Below are 19186 nucleotides of genomic sequence, written 5' to 3' on the forward strand. Positions count from 1 at the left end.
ATTTCTGTCTGCACAGTACAGTACACCCACAGCCACATGAGGCCCCTGACCCTGCGCTTTCTCTTAAAATCTTATCTCGCGGTTTGATAGAGAGGGATGGTTTGCGACAGATGCAAGCCAGAGGGGCCGTGCGCTGTCTTTGGTGTCCCATCACACTCTGTCAGATAGTTTGCCCAATGTAGTGTAGAAGTAGTTGTTTCCAAAACTACTGGAGTGTCTGTGTGCAAACATGGCAAGCAGAGGCCAAAGTTGGTGGTCGGCTTGAGTAGAGTGTGTTTGTTGTTGTCGGAGGAGATTTGTTGGTTTGATTATCTTGGCTGTCTGCTTGATACCTCACAGCCCTGCACTTGGCTTCCTCGACAAGTGATGGGAAGGTGGGTGCTGTAAAGAGAATAAAACAATACAGATACCTGTAGCTCACTTCCAGCAGTTTGAGAAAAAAGTAAAGAAAAACTGTACAGCAGTCAAAGTATTTTGTAATGATTTTCATTAGCAGTCATATATTCATGCCTCAAGTGGACATAGTCACCGTGATGTCACCCATGGGTTTGGGGACTGCCGCTTTGGAGAGTTTGGCATTTTGTCCGTCGCCATCCTGGCTTTTTGCAACCAGAAGTCCCTTGAGAGGGTGGAGCTTAGTACAACCGAACGCTGAATAAGACATTTTTAGGCAACCAAAATGTTGAAACTGAAAACACACTATGAAAGGGTTAAATTTATAAGACGAAAACACGGACAACTCCCAGACCGGACAATGCTGTGATAGCGACCTGTCAATCACAAGGTAGCCACGCCCTAAAACATACCCTGCATTATGGTCGATTTGACTCTAAATGGGACCATAATTTACTAAATGGACATCATGATGTATTGAAGAAGACTTGAAACTAGCGATTGAGACCATAAACTCACGTTTACAATGTTTACTGAGGTAATAAATCAAGTGAGAAGTAGGGTCATTTTCCCATAGACTTCTATACAATCAGACCTCTTTTTGCAACCAGAGGAGTCGCCCCCTGCTGGCTATTTGAAAGAATGCAGGTTTAAAGCACTTCTGCATTGGCTTCATTTTCAGACCGGAAGTTTCAAACTGTAGTTAATTAGAACAAATGCAAAATAAATAGAGGCTGTGTTCACATCCCCATTGTCTTTTGTGGGGTCCATATAGAGGAGTCTTCATTACTTGAAAAGTCTTATATAATAGGTTAAATTCTTTACATGACTTTATACATGACTTTCAACAGCTGTTTCTTATTTTGGTACTCTGCAATTCCCATATACAAGTACTGTACAAACTCATGCAGTATTTCAACCTGTGAGTGTGTCTGTGCATGTGTGTGAGTGTGTCTTGTCAAGCTGTGTATAATGGAAAAGTCCCAGGGTAACCTGTTGCACCACAAATGGATTACAGCAATCATGTTATGGCCACAGAGCCCATAGCAATTACATTACAGCTTACACACAGTGATTTGATAGGCCTAATGCCCTCTGTGGAGAGAGATTGGAGATACGACTATAGCCATGTATAAAGGCTATGCTATGGACAGAATGGCTGATAATGGTAGACCTACAGTAGCTGCTGTTGTTGATTAGTGATACATAATTTCTTCTCCAGCAAGCACATTGTTTACTATGTATTTACTGAAAGAGCAGAGCTTGCTTACATTTCACAACTGGCAAGACTTCAGCTCAGCTCAGCTTAAGTATCCTATTGACCCTTAATCTTCTGCAAAAGCCAATATTTGTGTGATGTGTTTCGTATCACTCCAAATTGTATAATGTTTATTACAATTATGACACATTGTGTCGTTAGTCATTTTAACAGACTGTCACCAGTCAGTGTATTCTCATACAACGGTTCGAATGATATCTTATGAAAAGTTATTCTTCATTTTTCAAGCATTTTGTCCAACAACACGTGTCAACTCATTACATGAATCCAGTCTTTTCAAAATAAACTTCCGTTTTCACAGGAAACAACATGGTTAGCTTAAGGCTACAAAACTATTTAGTTAGGTTTAGGAAAAGATCGACTTAGTTAGCTTTAGGTAGCAAAACTATTAGAAAAAAAAATGATATGGTTAGGTTTAGGCAAAAAAACTATTAGGAAAAGATCGTGGTTTCGGTTAAAATAACTCCGGAAGTGGCGTTTCTTAAGTATGGAAGTTACACCAGTACGAACACCAGTGTTAAAAGCTGGTGTTTTTGTTTGGCTGGAAATCCACAAATTTGCTAAAAAATCCCATCTGTTGAATATTGGTGTCAATTTACAAATGTCTCTTTGTCCTTATCCTGTATTAACACGCTTTAGATTGCACACTTTGTCTGGTAAATTAATCCTACAGTATTTGGTAACTGACCATGCGTGATAACTCAGACTAAAATATTTGATAATGTAAAAAAAAAACGTACTTAGGCGAAGGGCTGGTTCTTACACTTGCATGCAGTCACACACTGAGGTACAAACTGTTGGCTTTGATAGTGAACATATGATATCTAAACATAATAACATTTGAATCTGCTGGAATGGCTATATACCCTTTATGACCGCTGAATTGAATTGCCCACAGTCATATTAATATGAACTAACACATCCATCTCTTCCCTGTTTGTCTCACTGTTTTTTTTTTCGACCTCCTCTCCGCTCTCTGCTTTTCATCTCTCCACCTCATCATTAACGCTTATAAGATTTTGTGGTGTAGTGTGGGGGTATATTTAAGCAGTAGAGCAGATATACAGCAGAGCGTGATGACTTGGTCTGTGCATTATATCATAGTAAAATATCTTGTAAATCTTTCCTGATGTACAGGGACCTGATCATGCCTTGAAAAGCCTTTTATGTGGCTGCCCGTCCTGACTATAAGCTCTGACACCATAAAGATTAATTGCCAATCCTCCTGAGATGCTGGTGTTTGTGCATGAAAGGGAGAGAGGGAAGAGATTGAAATATTCATTCACACTCACATATCCAACAACATCACACACAGACTGCAGTGTTAAGCACACAAGCAGACCAATTTAAATTTACAGCAGGGTACTTTGGTCGCGACGCTGTGCGTCCCTGTCACTTTTTGGATGTCCCATTGCCCTGCTGGACCAAACACTGTTTGTTTGTTCTGTCACATAATTTAGCTTGCTGATGTGATGGGACTATTGGATACACACACACACACACACACCAATAGCCACGGGTGGGAAGACACTCATAAAAGCGAAGTGCCAGGCTCAACGCTAAAGCCAGCGAGAGCAGCGAGACTTTCAATTTGCATAATTATACCGGGGTGAATGCATGTTCACACACACACACACACACACACACACACACAGCTACAAAGAACGCACACAGAGGCATTAGTGTACACGCACTCATACACACACACACGAGTGCATACAAGCCCATGCACCGACACTACTTCTGGTTATGTATGAATAAGCACTCATACACACTCCTCCACCTGCCAAAGGATAATTATCTGCCTTCAATATCATCTTTTTACCTTGGTCCCCCTTGTTTAATGAGAACAGTGTGTGTGTACGTGTGTTTCTGTCCCACCGGTATTTGCCACATACATAGTATGTGTTTGTTTGTTAGTATGTGTTACTCAAGTACTTTACTTAAGTATAATTTGACTTGAGTATTTCCATTTTGTGCTACTTTATACTTCTACTCCACCACATTTCAATATTCTACTTTTATCTGACAGCTATAGTCACTATTTTCAAGATGAAGATTTTTACATTAGAAAACCTAAGCCTGTACCATTGTGCCGTTTGCCTGCGGCACTTGGCCCAGTGGTCTCTCCCTCCAGAGCGGTCACCTCCGCGGTTCAGTGTAGAAGCACACTCTTGCTCTGCTCTCGCCTTGGTCTTTCCTCCTCTCTACCCCCAGGTGCTCAGTGTCATCCCATACTGTCATGCCGTAAGGGAGTTTGGAAGAAGTCTGCAAAGATCCTCAACTTTGACCCCTTCCTGAATACGACCTCACGTATATGGTACAATCCCTGCCTGCGTATTGGTTAAACCCCCTTGTATTGGAAAAAATGGGAGCTGGGCGGTGTTGCAGTGCTTGGTGACCTTTACATAGAGCAGAACCTGAATCGTTCAATGACTTAACAAGCAGAATTCAAATTGCACAAACAACAATATTGGCGATATGTGCAAATTCATAATTTGCTGAAACTTTAAAGCACCCCTTTGGTCCCCCAAAATGCAGAGACCCCCTCTTTTATAAAAATGAGCACCACAAATATTAGGCTGGGTCCAGTAGTATGCAAGATTAGCTGCGGACAGACAGACAGATGCACACACACAACCCTGCACATAATCTCCTCAGGCCATGCCTGGCCGAGATAATAATATATCAGCTACAGGTGAAATTTTACTGCAGAAGAAGTACTTTTATTTTTTGATACTGTTGATACAAGTACATTTTGCCGCTAATACTTGTGCACTTTCACCTAGGTAAAGGATCTGTATACTTCTTTCACCACTGGTTTGTGTGTTTGTGTGTGTTGTTTGTCAATGAGATGTTCTTTAGGTCTGTTGATGATACGAGTCCTGTCTGGGAGAACTCTTCGCCTCTCTTCCTCTCCTCCACTACCTCCTCCTTCGCCTATATTAGCTCCATAAATCCTGTTCTAGGCGGATTGTTATGGTCATTGTGTGTGCTGTGAGCGATGGTTATTATCTGCCTGCTCCGCTCACACTGCTTTATGCGTCTCGTCTGCTCTCTCCCTCCCGTCCCTCTCTCTCTCTCTCTCTCTCTCTCTTATTCACATTATATCTCGCTCGTTCTTACTGCCTCTGCATCCATGTCCACTCTCTCTCTCTCTCCCTCCCTCACTTTCCCTTATTACTCTACAGTACTTCTTTTTTCACTTTTCTCCTTCTGTCTTTTGCTCCCTGTTATCTCTCTTTCGCTCTCAAGCTTTCACTGCTACACAAGCACAACAATTTAATCTATAAAGCTGCTAAGAAACCTGCACTTGCCAAGTTATTGATGTAGAAATATACCCATCAATCAGTCTACATTACAAACTGAGGCTACAGCAGATATTTCATCCCCTAAATTTGTGACATGGCAGATTTGTCCTTTATACCCGTCTTCATGATGCCAGGTGTACTTACAGTATATCCTCTCTACACACAGGAAGTTTGGAATCATAACTTGAGAGTAAAAACTGTCACCCAAACATCTGTGAGAGAAAGCTGTCCAGAGACAGCTGGACTCGCTATTGATAGCCAAGCCTTTTGCAAAAATACTCTTTTCTGTCTCCAAATCCACCAGTCAAGAAAAAGTTTGTAGGAAGGAGGAAGACTTCATCATGACTGCCACTTGCCACTAACTGCAAAGCTACCTAGTAAAAATACTGTTTTTATTGTTAGTGCTGAATGCAGTGTTCCAACTCATATACTGTAGAGCAGGCTTAGTCAGAAATGACTCAAACATAGTTGTCAGTGAAGTACCTTGCTAAATGGCAACATAGCTCCTCGGTGATGGTTATGCATGCGCCACCTACTATGTACATTTCTTTCAGAACTACTGATAAACTACTGGATGTTTTCAAAATGAATATGTGCATCTGGATTTAAACAATGTTTTTTTTCCCTCACTTCCTATAGGGCCCGGAGCATTGTGTGAAATGCCTCCATTTCAAGGATGGTCCTAATTGTGTTGACAAGTGTCCCGATGGCCTGCAAGGAACCAACAGCTTCATCTTCAAGTACGCAGAAGCCAACAATGAATGCCATCCCTGCCATGCCAACTGCACCCAGGGGTGAGTACAGTCAGGACAAGGACTGATCAGAGGTGTGGCGTTCAATGGTCATTAAAATAAGACAGTAAAAGTAAGACAGTTCTGTCATTCCTTCATAAATCAGAAGTCAGTTATTTCAATAATAGATGAATGAAACCGTAATCACTTTACCAGAGAAAACTAAAACACATGGAACATTTCTACCGTTTGCAATCTTAGATGGTTTGAGAGGAGTCCTGACTAAATTTCCTGACCCAAACCCTAAGCGCCTGGTCACTCCAGCTTAGTGGTAAGGTGAAGTAAATCTGTTTTTGCAAAAGGATTGAACTTTGGTTAACTTTGACATGAAAGTTTGCACCACTGAGCAATAGCAAACCATCTTCACACTGCTGACATGTGAAACGGAGAGCCGGAGAGTCCAAAAATGGCACAAAATTAGCTGTATGGCACCATATAATTTCATAGAACCCTGCTCTGCTGGAGTCCAAGCTGCTCTATAAAGAGGCAGGGTTTGTAGTCAGTCATGAGACAGAAATTGACGTTGGTTGAATAAACTGTGTTAACGACGTATTGGCTATTGTGTAGCACTACCATGTTACTGGTGAGCTCGTCAGCCGCAGTAACTCACCAACTAGCCCTGTGAGTAGTCACTACATCACCACACTTCCAGCACCACCTATTTCACAAGGACACTCAAAGGAATTTCCCTGTGCCACTTTCTGGAGTGACTGGGTACTAACAGGATATACTTACTTACAAAATTATAGTCCAACATTTTTGCTAGATAAGAGAGATTAATAGAGAGGCAAAGCAGAAAATGAGAGAGAAGACAGGAGGAATGAAAGTCAGCGAAGTACCTTGCCTCTCTCCATTGCTCACTAGCCACTGATCGCTCAATGTAATATTCAACAAGCGTTGGTAAGACATCATTTTGTATTGAACTCCACAGGGAGTTTATGTCACTTCCTTGCATGTTATTTCTCCTCTCCTGAGTGACAGCCTCCAGCTCGCTCGAGCATAGCAATGTAGTCGTAAATGGAAAACACCATGCTGACACTTTGTCACAGGTATAGCTTCATAAGCAGATCCGCTTCTCAAAAAAACAAGCTGGGGGAGGGAGAGAGATAAACAAAAGAGGGAAAGAAACAGACACAGGGATGAAACCACTATCCCTTACTTCTAAACATTCGAAGGAGCCTCCAAATGTTGGAGCTAGTATTAAGACTGTCAGACGCCACTAGTGCGCAGTACACATTGGAGATTTGAAACAGGAGGACTGGTGAAATTTCCAGCGGAGATCTTTGCTTTCCACCAGAAGACAATGTAGCTTTGTAATCTCCCACCCATGTTGACACTGGGCACACTGAAACTAAACCTCTGGGAAGTTGTGACTCATACATGTTACACACAAACACACACAAAAACAGAGACACTGTATGTTATGACAGACAGCAATAAAGTCTGTAGTGGACAGATAAGAGAAATCAATAGAGTATGGCTTATGTCAACTTGTAGAGTCAGGAGTACGACCAGCACACCAAAGTCCATTCTTGAATCAAGTAACTTTGACAAATCAACAAATTAACAGATACAAAATACTGCAGTTCCATTCCCTGTTGTTTTCTATACAGTCAGCTATAGAGCTTTTACCACAGGAAAAGATCTACTGATGAAGAAAGAAAACTAGTAGGGAATATATTCCAAATGATGGTTAACTACATTTTTTATGAACTTCAAAATGGCTTATTTATAGAATGTTTAGTGTGTAATTTAACAAATTTGGTTTCCTACGTAATAAATGATAAAAATGTGAATCTTATTATGTAGTATTATATCCCTAATGTGCGAAGGCAGACACATATCTACTGTAGGCCTGCATTAAAAAACGTAATTTAAGTCAGCACAAGTGACCTCAGAGTCTTGTTAACTCTGTACTTTCCATTACATGGGTTGCATTCCCAACGAGCAAAGTCGAAAAGGGCAAAGTTTCTCGGCAAAAACGTCATACACTGTTATGGATTCAGTTATTTTTTATTAACAATTAGCTACTGTATTGCTTTGCTCAACTCCCTGTCTCATCATTCTCAGATATGACAAACTATGAATGTCAAACTTTTTGCTTGTCCTGTGTTTGTTTACTTAGGTGCATTGGACCAAGACTGCAAGACTGTATTGGCTGGATGGACAGGTACAAAATTATTTTCTCTGTATTGCCTTTCATACGAGCACACACACACACACACACACACACACACACACAAAAGAATCACAGTAAGCAAAGTCTCTGATTAATGGCTAGCTCTGAGGCCCAAAATCCCTGAGTGTCCTTAATGCCTCTCTGTGCATGCATGCTTGTGTGTGTGTGTGTGTGTGTGTTTGTGTGTGTGTGTGTGTGTGTGTTTGCACAAGCAATTTGCCTGGTTCTTGATAAATTGATAGCGCTTTAGCTTTTGTTCTGAGGCTATTGGGGAGGTGGGGTAACAAAATGCATTTTGCAGCAAATGGATTCATAGAGATTTCATAAGAGAAACAGTTTGGCATCAAGTGGTGCTGAGAATTGTTGTCGTGTGGGGGGAAGATTTAGTTTTTTTAAAGAAAAAAAACAAGACTGATGAACAGAATGAACAGCCAACACTACAAAACTTACTGATGGATCTGGAGATCTGCAGCACAACACTGCTGCCAAAAACTGAACAGAACAACTAGGCCTGTCACGATATTGACTTATCGTACGATATAGGGACATGACCTTGATCATTTTAACGTTCTTGACTTATTGTACCATATATGGACATGACCGCAATCATTTTAACATTATTGACTTAACTTACGATATATCGGCATGACCCCGATCATTTTTACGTTATCGGCTAATCGTACCATATATTGGCATGACCTTGATCATTTTTACTTTAACCATTTATCATAAAGTATAGAGACATGACTTCGTTAAATGTTATGTTATTGACTTATTGCCCAATATATGGACATGACATCGATCGTTTTTACATTAATTGACTTATCACATGGTATAGAGACATGACCTCAATCATTTTTACGTTATTGACTTATAGCACAATATATGGTCATGACCTCAATCATTTTTACGTTATCATCTTACCATACATTATATGGACATGACCTCGATAATTCTTACGCTATTGACTTATCGTACGATATGTGGACATGACCTCGATAATTTTTGCTGACCTCAATGTTGTCTGTTGTGTTTTATATATGACAATATATTATAGTTATCGTGACCAGGCTAGAGGAGGACAGTGCAATGGTAAAAGACAATGTGTGACTTTAAACTCAGACCATCAGACTGGAAAAATGGAAACACATTTAGACTATCTAGCAGCATAGCAGGAGGCTTCAGAAGAAAGAGCAGTACAGTTAGATATATAGACAGACGAACTGAAAACCATTTAGTAAGTATTTACTGATCAATATTCAGTCCTGAACCTTTCACTGAGACCAATAGATGCGGAAGGAGATACCTGCTGTATAATTTAAAAGGAAACATTCACGCCTTCTACAGATCCGATCAAAGTCTAACCTTTTCCTCCTGAAACATTTTTTGGGACAACAACAAGATGAAGGGGGACTGCAACAGATGGGGAAATGTAACTATCAGCTGACCTGGTGGACAGATCGGCCCTTATCAGATCTCCGATATCTGTGGCCAGGATGCAGCAGTACACGCCCGGCTAACCCCAGGCTTAGCTGCCTGCTCTGAGGTGTCACACATTTTGTAGATGTGTTACCGGTTGGAGGTATTGGCTTTTGAGCACGACTGAGAGTGGCTTATCAGAAATGCATGATTACACTAAGCCTTCAAAGGCCATCGTTCCACCTGGCATTAACGTACATCTTGTGTCGAGATTGTGTGCGTATCTGATTAAGCTGGATTAATCACTTCCTGTCACTTACTCATGTAATATTCATTCTGATAAAACTGACAAGTAATACCTCATCTAACAGGTTCCCATTTGGCGGCATCTTTCCCATTTAATTCAAAATGATCAGAGCTGATATCTCTGTATTCCCTGACTGGCTTCTTGTGCATACATATTTAGATTCTGATGGTTGTAATGGTGGAGAAACATTGCATTTGATGTGGTCAACTGCATCACTGACCATGTGCAAAGGTGGCTTGCTGGGCGACCTTTAGAACTGCATGTCTCTTGAGTACATTATAGTATAGCTGGGTTTCAGGGGACCAGTTAGTCCAGTCAGTTGGAAAGACCATGTATGTGAAGCGTGTGGATTGCATTAGACGTCTACAGTGGGTCCTGATGCTAAAATGACATTTGGTCATGCGTCAAATCGTCAATTACCTTTCTTGTTGACTGACTATTGACTGATTATTATTAAAAAGTGCAAGATACAGACGCGCACGTACAAACTTTGTAGTGTTGATTTTAGATTATATATGTTGATTAAATATGGAGCTACAACCAGAAGACAGTTAAGTTACCTTGGCCTAAAGAGTGGAAACAAAGGGCCTATGGCAGCACCTCTAAAGCCCATTATTTATTGCAAGAGTTAGTTATAGACCATAAACATATATAAGAAGTGGACGTTGGTTTGCAGACTTATGTTTTGAAGCCTCGAGTTCGGCATTTTGGACGTCGACATCTTATTTTTTGGCTATCGCCACCTTGTTTTTTTGCAACCAGAAGTGACACGAGAGGGTGGAGCTAAGTACTACCGAACACTGAACAAGGCATTTTAAATTAACTTTCAATAACTGAAAACACACTGTGAAAGGTTTACAGGTCTAAGATGAAAACACGGACAACTCCCAGATCGGACAACGGCGTGGCAGCCAACATCATGCTGTATTGAAGAAGACTTGAAACTAGCGATTGAGACCATAAACTCATGTTTACAATGTTTACTGTGGTAATAAATCAGGTGAGGGAGTAGGGTCATTTTCTCATAGACTTCTATACAATTTCCCACTGATACAGACATACAGTATCTGCAGTGAGCTCATATTGGCAGATATAATACACCTGGCAGATTTATTGGTCCCACTCTTCTTTTCAACAGCTCTTTGCCATCACACATTATGAGTCCCCAAAAATAGTGATTTTCTCCCTGTGCCTGCCAAAGAGAGAGATGCGGGGGAGATACAGAGTTCTTCACTTCCCATGAAGCCGGCTGACTGTGATAACATTTTATGGGGAGTATCCTTGCAGTCTGTGATATACGGTCCTGAATAACAGCCTTTTTCCTCTGATTAAGGGCAGAGTCTCAGAACGCCTTGACCAAATTAATTCTTTCATTACAGCAAAACAAAGGGGGGGTTGTGGGCTGGTACACTGGAAAGCCAAGTCTTCCTACTCAATTCTGCAGCTACTCCGTAGACCGTTTGGGGAGCATATCAGTAAAAATTATTGAGAGACTTGATTTCAAATGACAGCGTCAGTGTGGTGCTGAGAATTCACTTTGATGGTTATTTCCATGTTTTTGATCTCAGCCTCGATTTTAATGAGAGGGCATGGAGGGATGTTTGTTACCAGATGAAGCTTAGTGGGAAAAACAGACAGAAATTGAAGGTGAAGAGGGTTTTTAAGGATCGCCTACATAAGCATACACTTTAGAGACATGTTTTATGTGTTTGTTTATTTGCTTACTAGTTTTTGTGTGTGTGTGTGTGTGCACATGGCATCAAATCTCTCGACCTGGAGATAATGTTTCATACTTTCTCATTGCCTGCATCCTCTTCTGTCTTCATCATCCGCTCATTTTTCCTCCTTCTTTTTCTTCCCCCCTCCACTTTCTTGTCTTCAGAACCCCTCTGATCGCAGCGGGGGTGATCGGCGGCCTCTTCTTGGTGGTGATCATGGTGCTGAGCGTAGCAGTGTCTTTGCGCCGAAAGAACATTAAGAAGAAGAGAGCCCTCCGTCGCTTCCTGGAGACAGAGGTGAGCAAGGCAGTCGATTAAAAAAGGGAGAAATTGCAGTCAAAAGACTGTTTATGACTGGGAATCATTGGTGACAGTTGTATGGCACTTTCCATACAGTTTCAACCTTTAATAATGTATCATATTGGCCAAATAACTTGGCAATAGCGTAGGCATTGCAGATTCAAAAGCATTAAAAAACATAATGGTGAAATAGGCGGTGAAAAGATTTATGAGAAATTAGTGAAAAGGATACAAAAGAATAGTATTTTTTTTTTTCAGTAAGAGTGGCAGAATTATCTTTAACAGATTTTGCATATAATTGACCGTCTTTAAGACGAGTAATCCATTAATTTAAGAAGAAAACAAGATCAAAACATAGGAAATGCCTGTGGACGTTTGTCTGAATTTGTATGATTACATTGTCGCATGTGTGTAGTGTAGCAGTGTGAGTGTGTGTGCATTCATAGCACATACCCTGCTGCACGTACTGTACAGAATAAGAGAAAGACTGAAGGGAAGAAAAAAAGAGAATGAGACCTCATGTCTCCAGATGGTGACTGCAGAGGTGGAGAAAGTGTCAGAAACTCAGAGGGCTCAGGTGTTGCCATAGCATACTGAAGAGGACACTTCTGTTGGGAAGAGGTAAGGGACCATACCATTAGAAGAGGAGGAAGCACTCTTCCTTTGTGTTAGAACAAGAAGAGCACACCATAATGCACTTGTGTGTCCATAGTGAGAATAAGGTCTGGTTTCACCGCTTTCTCCCTCTTCAGAGCGCACAAGTATCAGTGAAGTGTCTTTGCCGATAGCTTCTATAATGACAAAATAGCACTGATGTGGCTTATTATCATACTTACACTTCTCTCACCTATGGCAGACACTTGTGCTGTCACCGTGTCTTGATATATGTCTCATTTTGTTCACATTATATAGCTAATGAAGACCACAGTCATTCTTAATGTGAAATCAGAATGTGCTGGAAACAATGTTAAATGTCATCTGTCAAACTGGTGTGTTTTGATTCAAAAGGAAGTGTAAATATAATAAACTACCTTTTTACAAAGCGATCCAAGGAGCTAGGCGGATATTAACAGCCCTCTATTACACTGTAAATTGTAATAATTTGACTTTACTTAAAGAAAAACCGATTGCCTCTAAATTTCCAAGTGAAGTAGATCATTCATTTTAAGTTGTTAAAGCTGAAAATAACTGTTTAGGCAGCTCATGTCATGGCATTAAACTTGAGTATAGTTAAAGCGGCAGAAGACAGTATATTTTTTGGCATCATTGGGCAAAAAATCCATAATAACCTTTCAGCATATTGTAATTCAAGTGCTCTGAGAGAATACTAGACTTCTGCACCTCCTCATGGCTCTGTTTTCAGGCTTTAAAGAATCTAGCCCGTGATGAGAGACTTTGGTCAATCACAGGTCATTTCAGAGAGCGAGCGTTCCTATTGGCTATTCATTCAACAGAGGCAGCTGTCAATGACTCGCGAACTCCGATTAAATGGTCAAACTAGGCAGCGCTGATCAAATATGAATCAATATTCTGTTACTGTAATGCCTATTTCTCGCCTCAAATGTCTTCAGAAACATCTTGGCTGGTGGGCGTTGCTTGGTATTTCCTGAACTTATCTTAACATGGCTGCAAGGTCACAAATCATGATTGATTCATGCATTAATGGGTTCATGTTTTCTCATCATTCTGTTGTCAGTGAATTGATAAAATTAACATAACTAGTAAATAGTTTCTGTGACTACACGTTGTTGGTTTCAGCACTTCCTTGTAGAGTGAGAAGGTGGACAGCTCCACTGTGCTGTACTGTTGCCACAACATCTTCAGCACCACTGATGCTGGACAGCTCTCTGCACAGTGGACGATACAGTAGTGTGTGTGTGTGCGTGTGGATGGATCATTTTTAAGACATCTGTGTTGCCCAGTGTGTGTTTATGTCCGTGTGCGTGTTTGTGGCCCCCGCCATTGGTGTTTCCACCCTGCAGAAGCTGATTTGTTATTCCATTTAAATGAAGAATGGCTATTGTTTTTAATCAAATGGTAACCATGAGCCAGAGGGACAGAAGCTGCCGACCACAGCCAGGCTGATTTACACTCCCGTTCAGTTTTCCTCTCTCTGCCCGGCCTCCCTCTCTAATCTTCCACTCTTTTCCTAATTCTCCTTATATTGCTCCCTCTCTTATGCTTTTGCATCGTCTGACTAATTCGGCCGCTCACTTCTCCATCGCCGTCTTGTTGTTGTTGTTGTTTCTGCCACAGTTCCTCTCCCGCTCCCTCCCTCCCTTCTTATAATCTTCCTCCCTCTCTTGCTGTTAAATCTGTTCGTTCCTCCACTTGAGGAGTAATGAGACAACAAAAGTGTCAACTCCTTTTCAGGCTCCGCAATTATCCACCTCCCCCACCTATTTCTCTCGCTCTTCGTCCACCTATCTCCATCTCCCCTCCTCTGTTCACACATTAAATCTCTCACTTGTGATATTGAAATGGCAACGGCACCCCAGGGTTCTGATTTGCCTGGTTGGAAAAATGTCATTGTAACCCAACTGTAATCTGAAGTACCGGGCAGTGACTTATTAAAATTAGGCATTTTGCAGCGAAATGCATGATAAGATGAACAGGTTTCAACGTAATTACAACTCTGATTAGATACAGTAAATATTGCATTAAAATTGCACTATTTTAAGTATTCTCCTCGATTGTAGGTAACTCCATGATTAAAGCTGAGTTTCACAGAAGGACTTCCTGGAAATTAGGTCACAGTTTTTAGAACAGCCTTTTTTGCCAACGATTCAAGGAACAGCCTTGTTAGTGTTGAATATTAGCGATAGTACATGTGAAATGTTATTTTTCACTTAATCAAGGCACGTTAGGTGGTACCATCTCCTGGAGAGGGGCTTATTACATTTACCTGGAAATGTAAACATTTGCATAAACACTAGAACATAGTATCCCCATGATTGTCCTAAAGCTAAATTACTAGGGCTGTCAGCCGCTTAAAATATTTATTTTGCAATTAATGAAATGATTGTCCGTAGTTAATCGTGATTATCACAAATGAATCACACATTTTTTTTATCTGTTCAAAATGTACCCTAAAGGGAGATTTGTCAAGTATTTTATACTCTCATCAACATGGGAGTGGGCAAATATGCTTGCTTTATGGAAATGTATGTATAGATTTATTATTGTAAATCAATTAACAACACAAAACAATGACTACTGAAATATTGTCCAGAAACCCTCACAGGTATTTAGCATAAATATATGCTCAAATCATAACATGGCAAACTCAAAACTGCATGTGATTATTATAAAGTGGGCATTTCTTTAAAGGGGAGACTCGTGGATACCCATAGAACCCATTTTCATTCATATATCTTGAGGTCAAGAGACTCTTTGCAAATGGCCATGCCAGTTTTTCCTCTCCAAAATGTAGCGCAGGTTTAGAGTGTTATTTAATCTCCTTCACAACAAGCTAGTATAACATGGCTGGTACCAAGCTTTAAAACTGAGCCAGCTACAACCTCAGAAATATCGATTGCTTTAATGCTTTAGAGAAAATAATGGCATTAAAAGGAATTTGTGTTAACGCATTATTATCATGTTAACTTTGACAGCCCTATAAAATATATGTAATTGCTTTGGCAATATGAGTGATATCAGATATTGAATAACTTCTGTGTTATTGGATGTGTTTTTTCAGCTGGTGGAACCTTTAACACCCAGTGGAACAGCACCCAACCAAGCCCAGCTTCGCATCCTGAAAGAGACAGAACTCAAAAGGGTCAAGATCCTCGGCTCCGGGGCCTTCGGGACTGTTTACAAGGTAAAAATACACACAAAAATAAAATAATGCTAACCGTTTGCATGCGTTTCAGTTGGTGCTTGGACAAATAAATGAATGTACCGCTCATGTCGAGATCATGATGTGAGATCTTGAAAAAGAGGAAGACGGAAGAGACGAATTGCAGGATCATTAATGACAGGAAATGAGATGGAAGGCTGGAGGCGGGGGATGAAAAGAATAAGTAATAGCAGACACTGAGACCCCTGGGGTTACAGTGAAATAAGAGGTAGCTGAGGTCGCCATCAGTGTGATGATGGGTTGGGGAGCGGGAGAGAAAGACACAGCTGGAATTAGAAAGAACAGACTCTCTTTCGCCGAAATCATCATTGGTCATTTTGTAGATCCATCCGTTCACATAATAGCACATCTCTGGGTCAGAGGTGTGGTAGCAGGAGCGCGGATGTGCTTTTTCAAAGCAACATCTTGGACATTTTCCTGGAGAATCTCCAGGCACTAAGAATATATTGTCCATTCAGAGTGTTATAGGTGAGCACATGGGTCGCCACGAGGTATCAGAGAGGTACCTAAATCTCCTCCTCTGGATCCTATCAGGGTTGAGAAACAGTTGGTTCATGCTGAGATCCTCCCAGGCAGTCAGCAGGATATCCTACCGTCAGCAGCTTGATTGCATGATCTTATTATTTCAGACACCATGGCTAATGTTGAGGGTCATCTATCCGATTGACTTGAATGTTTTGCTTTGTGGCTCACTTCTCTTTTCACCAAAATGCCTCAATATAACTATCTGATTACACAAGCTGTTAAAGTAACAGTGTGTAACCTTTTGCGTTTTTACGTTACCTGAAGGCCACCGTAGCTCTCAGACACGCTTGTAAAAGGTGTTTTAACTGTACGAGCAGAGGCGGTGGTCCTGCTGTGACTGGGGATATGTAGTCACATCAGGACAGAACAAAAGTGGGACACATTTGAAACATTTGGAAAAATTTGAGAGGCACTTTATTTCTCTCCTCTTTTAAATGCTTTGACCACGTTGGCAGCTGCTAAATCACTTTAATCCCACCTGAAATTAGATACTTCAAGATGATTAAATAGTTTTGCCCCAGTCTTTTTGAAGGACAAAATCACTGTTAATCATCCAGCATGCAGAACATTCTCACACAAAGTAGGATTCAAGGTGAAAAATAATGAATTAATTCATAATTAATTGAGATTCCTCCTGTTCAAATCTTTAACATGTTTTTTTTTTAATAAGATGCTAGTGAGTTGGAGTTTGGTGATTTTGCATTCAGTATAACGACTCATCATCTGTTTGTGGTTTCTTTAGGGTATTTGGGTCCCAGAGGGTGAAACGGTGAAGATTCCTGTAGCCATTAAAATCCTGAGCGAGGCCACGGGACCCAAGGCAAACGTGGAGTTCATGGACGTGAGTATCTTGAAAACTTGAAAATAAAATGTTAAAAAAAAAATTCTTTTAGTTCTCCATAGCAATAGCTTTCTAGTTTAAAGTCAGGTTTTACAAAAAATAAGCTACTCAAGTTATATTTTGTTTCATACCATGGTTTGGGTGAATATTCAATTCTAATGGCTGCAGGGTGTGTTGACTTTGTTGACGTTTTATTGATGTTGAATCTTGCCAGCATAACATTAGTTTTGTGGCTCGTAGCTGAGCCAAAAAGGTTCTATGAGCTGAGCGGACTAGAAATATCTCCCGTTGCCAAGTCGTAGCTAAGATCCGTCCTATTTATTTTAGTAGTGAACAACGTTTCCATTGCATAAGAACCATGGGATGGTAATGATTGTTCCAGATATTAGCAAACCCTCAGGTGTCACCAGGGAAATGGAGTTATGGTTTGTGAAAAAACTTTAGATTTGATTGCAAAATCATGAAAATATAAATGAATGGACTTGATTTTATTTCATTTGTAAGTGACAATGGTATAAGCAGGAAAATGACCTTTGAGGTGTCCATTATCAGGAATTAATGGACGACGAGGTGTCCATTAATTCCTGATTCCTCGTCAGGCATTATCCCTTACATATCAAAACATTTCAAGCCATGTTTGGTTAGGTCAGTTCAGCAAACAAAACCATCAGGGCACTGTTGCTATGGTGACACATAGTTAAGTGTCGGGATATGACCATCTTAAAAGCAGTCATCAGAAGATTGAAACTACTCCTCTGTCATTTTTAATCAGCTCCATTGATGAAATGACGCTGTTAAGAACTAAGTTTAGACCCCATAGACGCCAGAATAGAAACCATCAGGGGCCCCCAGGACCCCTACACACACCCACACACACACACACACCATGCCATAGGCTCCCAGCGTAGTGCGCAAGGCCCCATTTATAAAACATTCACAGCACGGCTCATTTCAAAAGGAAAAGTGGGGGGGAAAAAATCAAAAATGATCATCCTATGATGATGCAATACAGATGAAATAACCTCCCATCGACGCGCATACACATGCAGACGCAGACACACACACATTGAAAGCGACCCAAATGCACTCATGTTTTACACTTAGTTTGACAGTCTAAGAGGGAGAGTTTTGGAGTGTTAGCATTTCTATTTTTATCAGGACATCTTTGATGAATATCCTACGTGTGTTTAATTTAATGCTCTGTGTGCATTGAGGGCTTGTCTGACAATCAGAGAACCAGATATGCAATGGAAGAACATATAGGGAGACAAAAGAGGGTGATAAAGGGCTTTACTCTCTATAGAGGGATAGAGATGTAAAACTCTAAACGATGCATATTCATGTACTAGCAAAACATGAATTAAATACCATATACTGTCGTGTATGCGTGTGTCTGTGTGTGTGCGTACCATGACGCAAAGCCAGCCCCCCATTCAACACTCAATCAGGTGGGTTGTGTGCCACGAGGTGCATGCATAGCTAAAAATGCTTATTTACATGCTGGACAAGATTTACAAGTGTGGAAAAGAGGAAAATTCACAAATTTTTGCCTGCATATAAATGTTGTATTTTCAATTACAGAAGCAGTTTTCTCATATTGCATCACTGATGACAATTTCTAATGTAACTGAAGTGCTGAGCAGCTTAGGACTCAGCTTTTGCTCAAGGGAATGTTAGTGGTAGTTACAGCGGGAAAGGAGAGTACCATTCATTTACATTACCCATCCATATTTTCCCTGTCGGACTGGGAATTCAACCCAGTTGCCAGAAAATGTTTTGGCATTGTACGTTTCATAAATATGTGTCATAACAGCCTCGTATCACACTTTCAGAAATGCACAATGTCACGTCCTTAACGTTGAGAAACAATTGGTTAGGTTTAGGCAACAAAACGACTCGGTTAAGGTTAGAAAAAGATCATGGTTTGTGTTAAAAAAAATAACATAACAGCGTAACGTAGCAGCGTAACATAGCAGCGTAACGTAACAGCGCAACGTAACAGCGCAACGTAACAGCGTAACGTAACAGCGTAACATAGCAGCGTAACTTAGCAGCATAACTTAGCAGCATAACTTAGCAGCGCAATGTAACAGCGCAACTAACAGCGCAACAGCGTAACAACGTAACAGCGCAACATAACAGTGCAACGTAACAGTGCAACGTAACAGCGTTTACTTTTGGTTTCACACAGGACACGAACAGTGGTCTTTTGGGTGAAAGTACTATGATTGTTTGACCCATCCACAACCAATCTCAGCTAC

The 19186-nt window shown here is 40.7% G+C and overlaps 1 protein-coding gene across 5 annotated transcripts in view; it reads left to right on the top strand.

Annotated features, from left to right (window-relative positions):
* erbb4b (erb-b2 receptor tyrosine kinase 4b) overlaps nt 1-19186 on the top strand; it is a 361102-nt gene that overhangs the window by 272408 nt on the left and 69508 nt on the right. For all 5 annotated transcript variants that reach the window (XM_074659614.1, XM_074659616.1, XM_074659615.1 and 2 more), the window contains 5 exons: nt 5623-5777; nt 7900-7944; nt 11562-11694; nt 15398-15520; nt 16827-16925. In XM_074659614.1, coding sequence (XP_074515715.1) covers nt 5623-5777; nt 7900-7944; nt 11562-11694; nt 15398-15520; nt 16827-16925 — 555 coding nt within the window. The remainder of the gene's footprint in view (nt 1-5622; nt 5778-7899; nt 7945-11561; nt 11695-15397; nt 15521-16826; nt 16926-19186) is intronic.

Source organism: Sebastes fasciatus, chromosome 14 (genome assembly GCF_043250625.1).
Source record: "Sebastes fasciatus isolate fSebFas1 chromosome 14, fSebFas1.pri, whole genome shotgun sequence".
NCBI classification, from domain to species: domain Eukaryota; kingdom Metazoa; phylum Chordata; class Actinopteri; order Perciformes; family Sebastidae; genus Sebastes; species Sebastes fasciatus.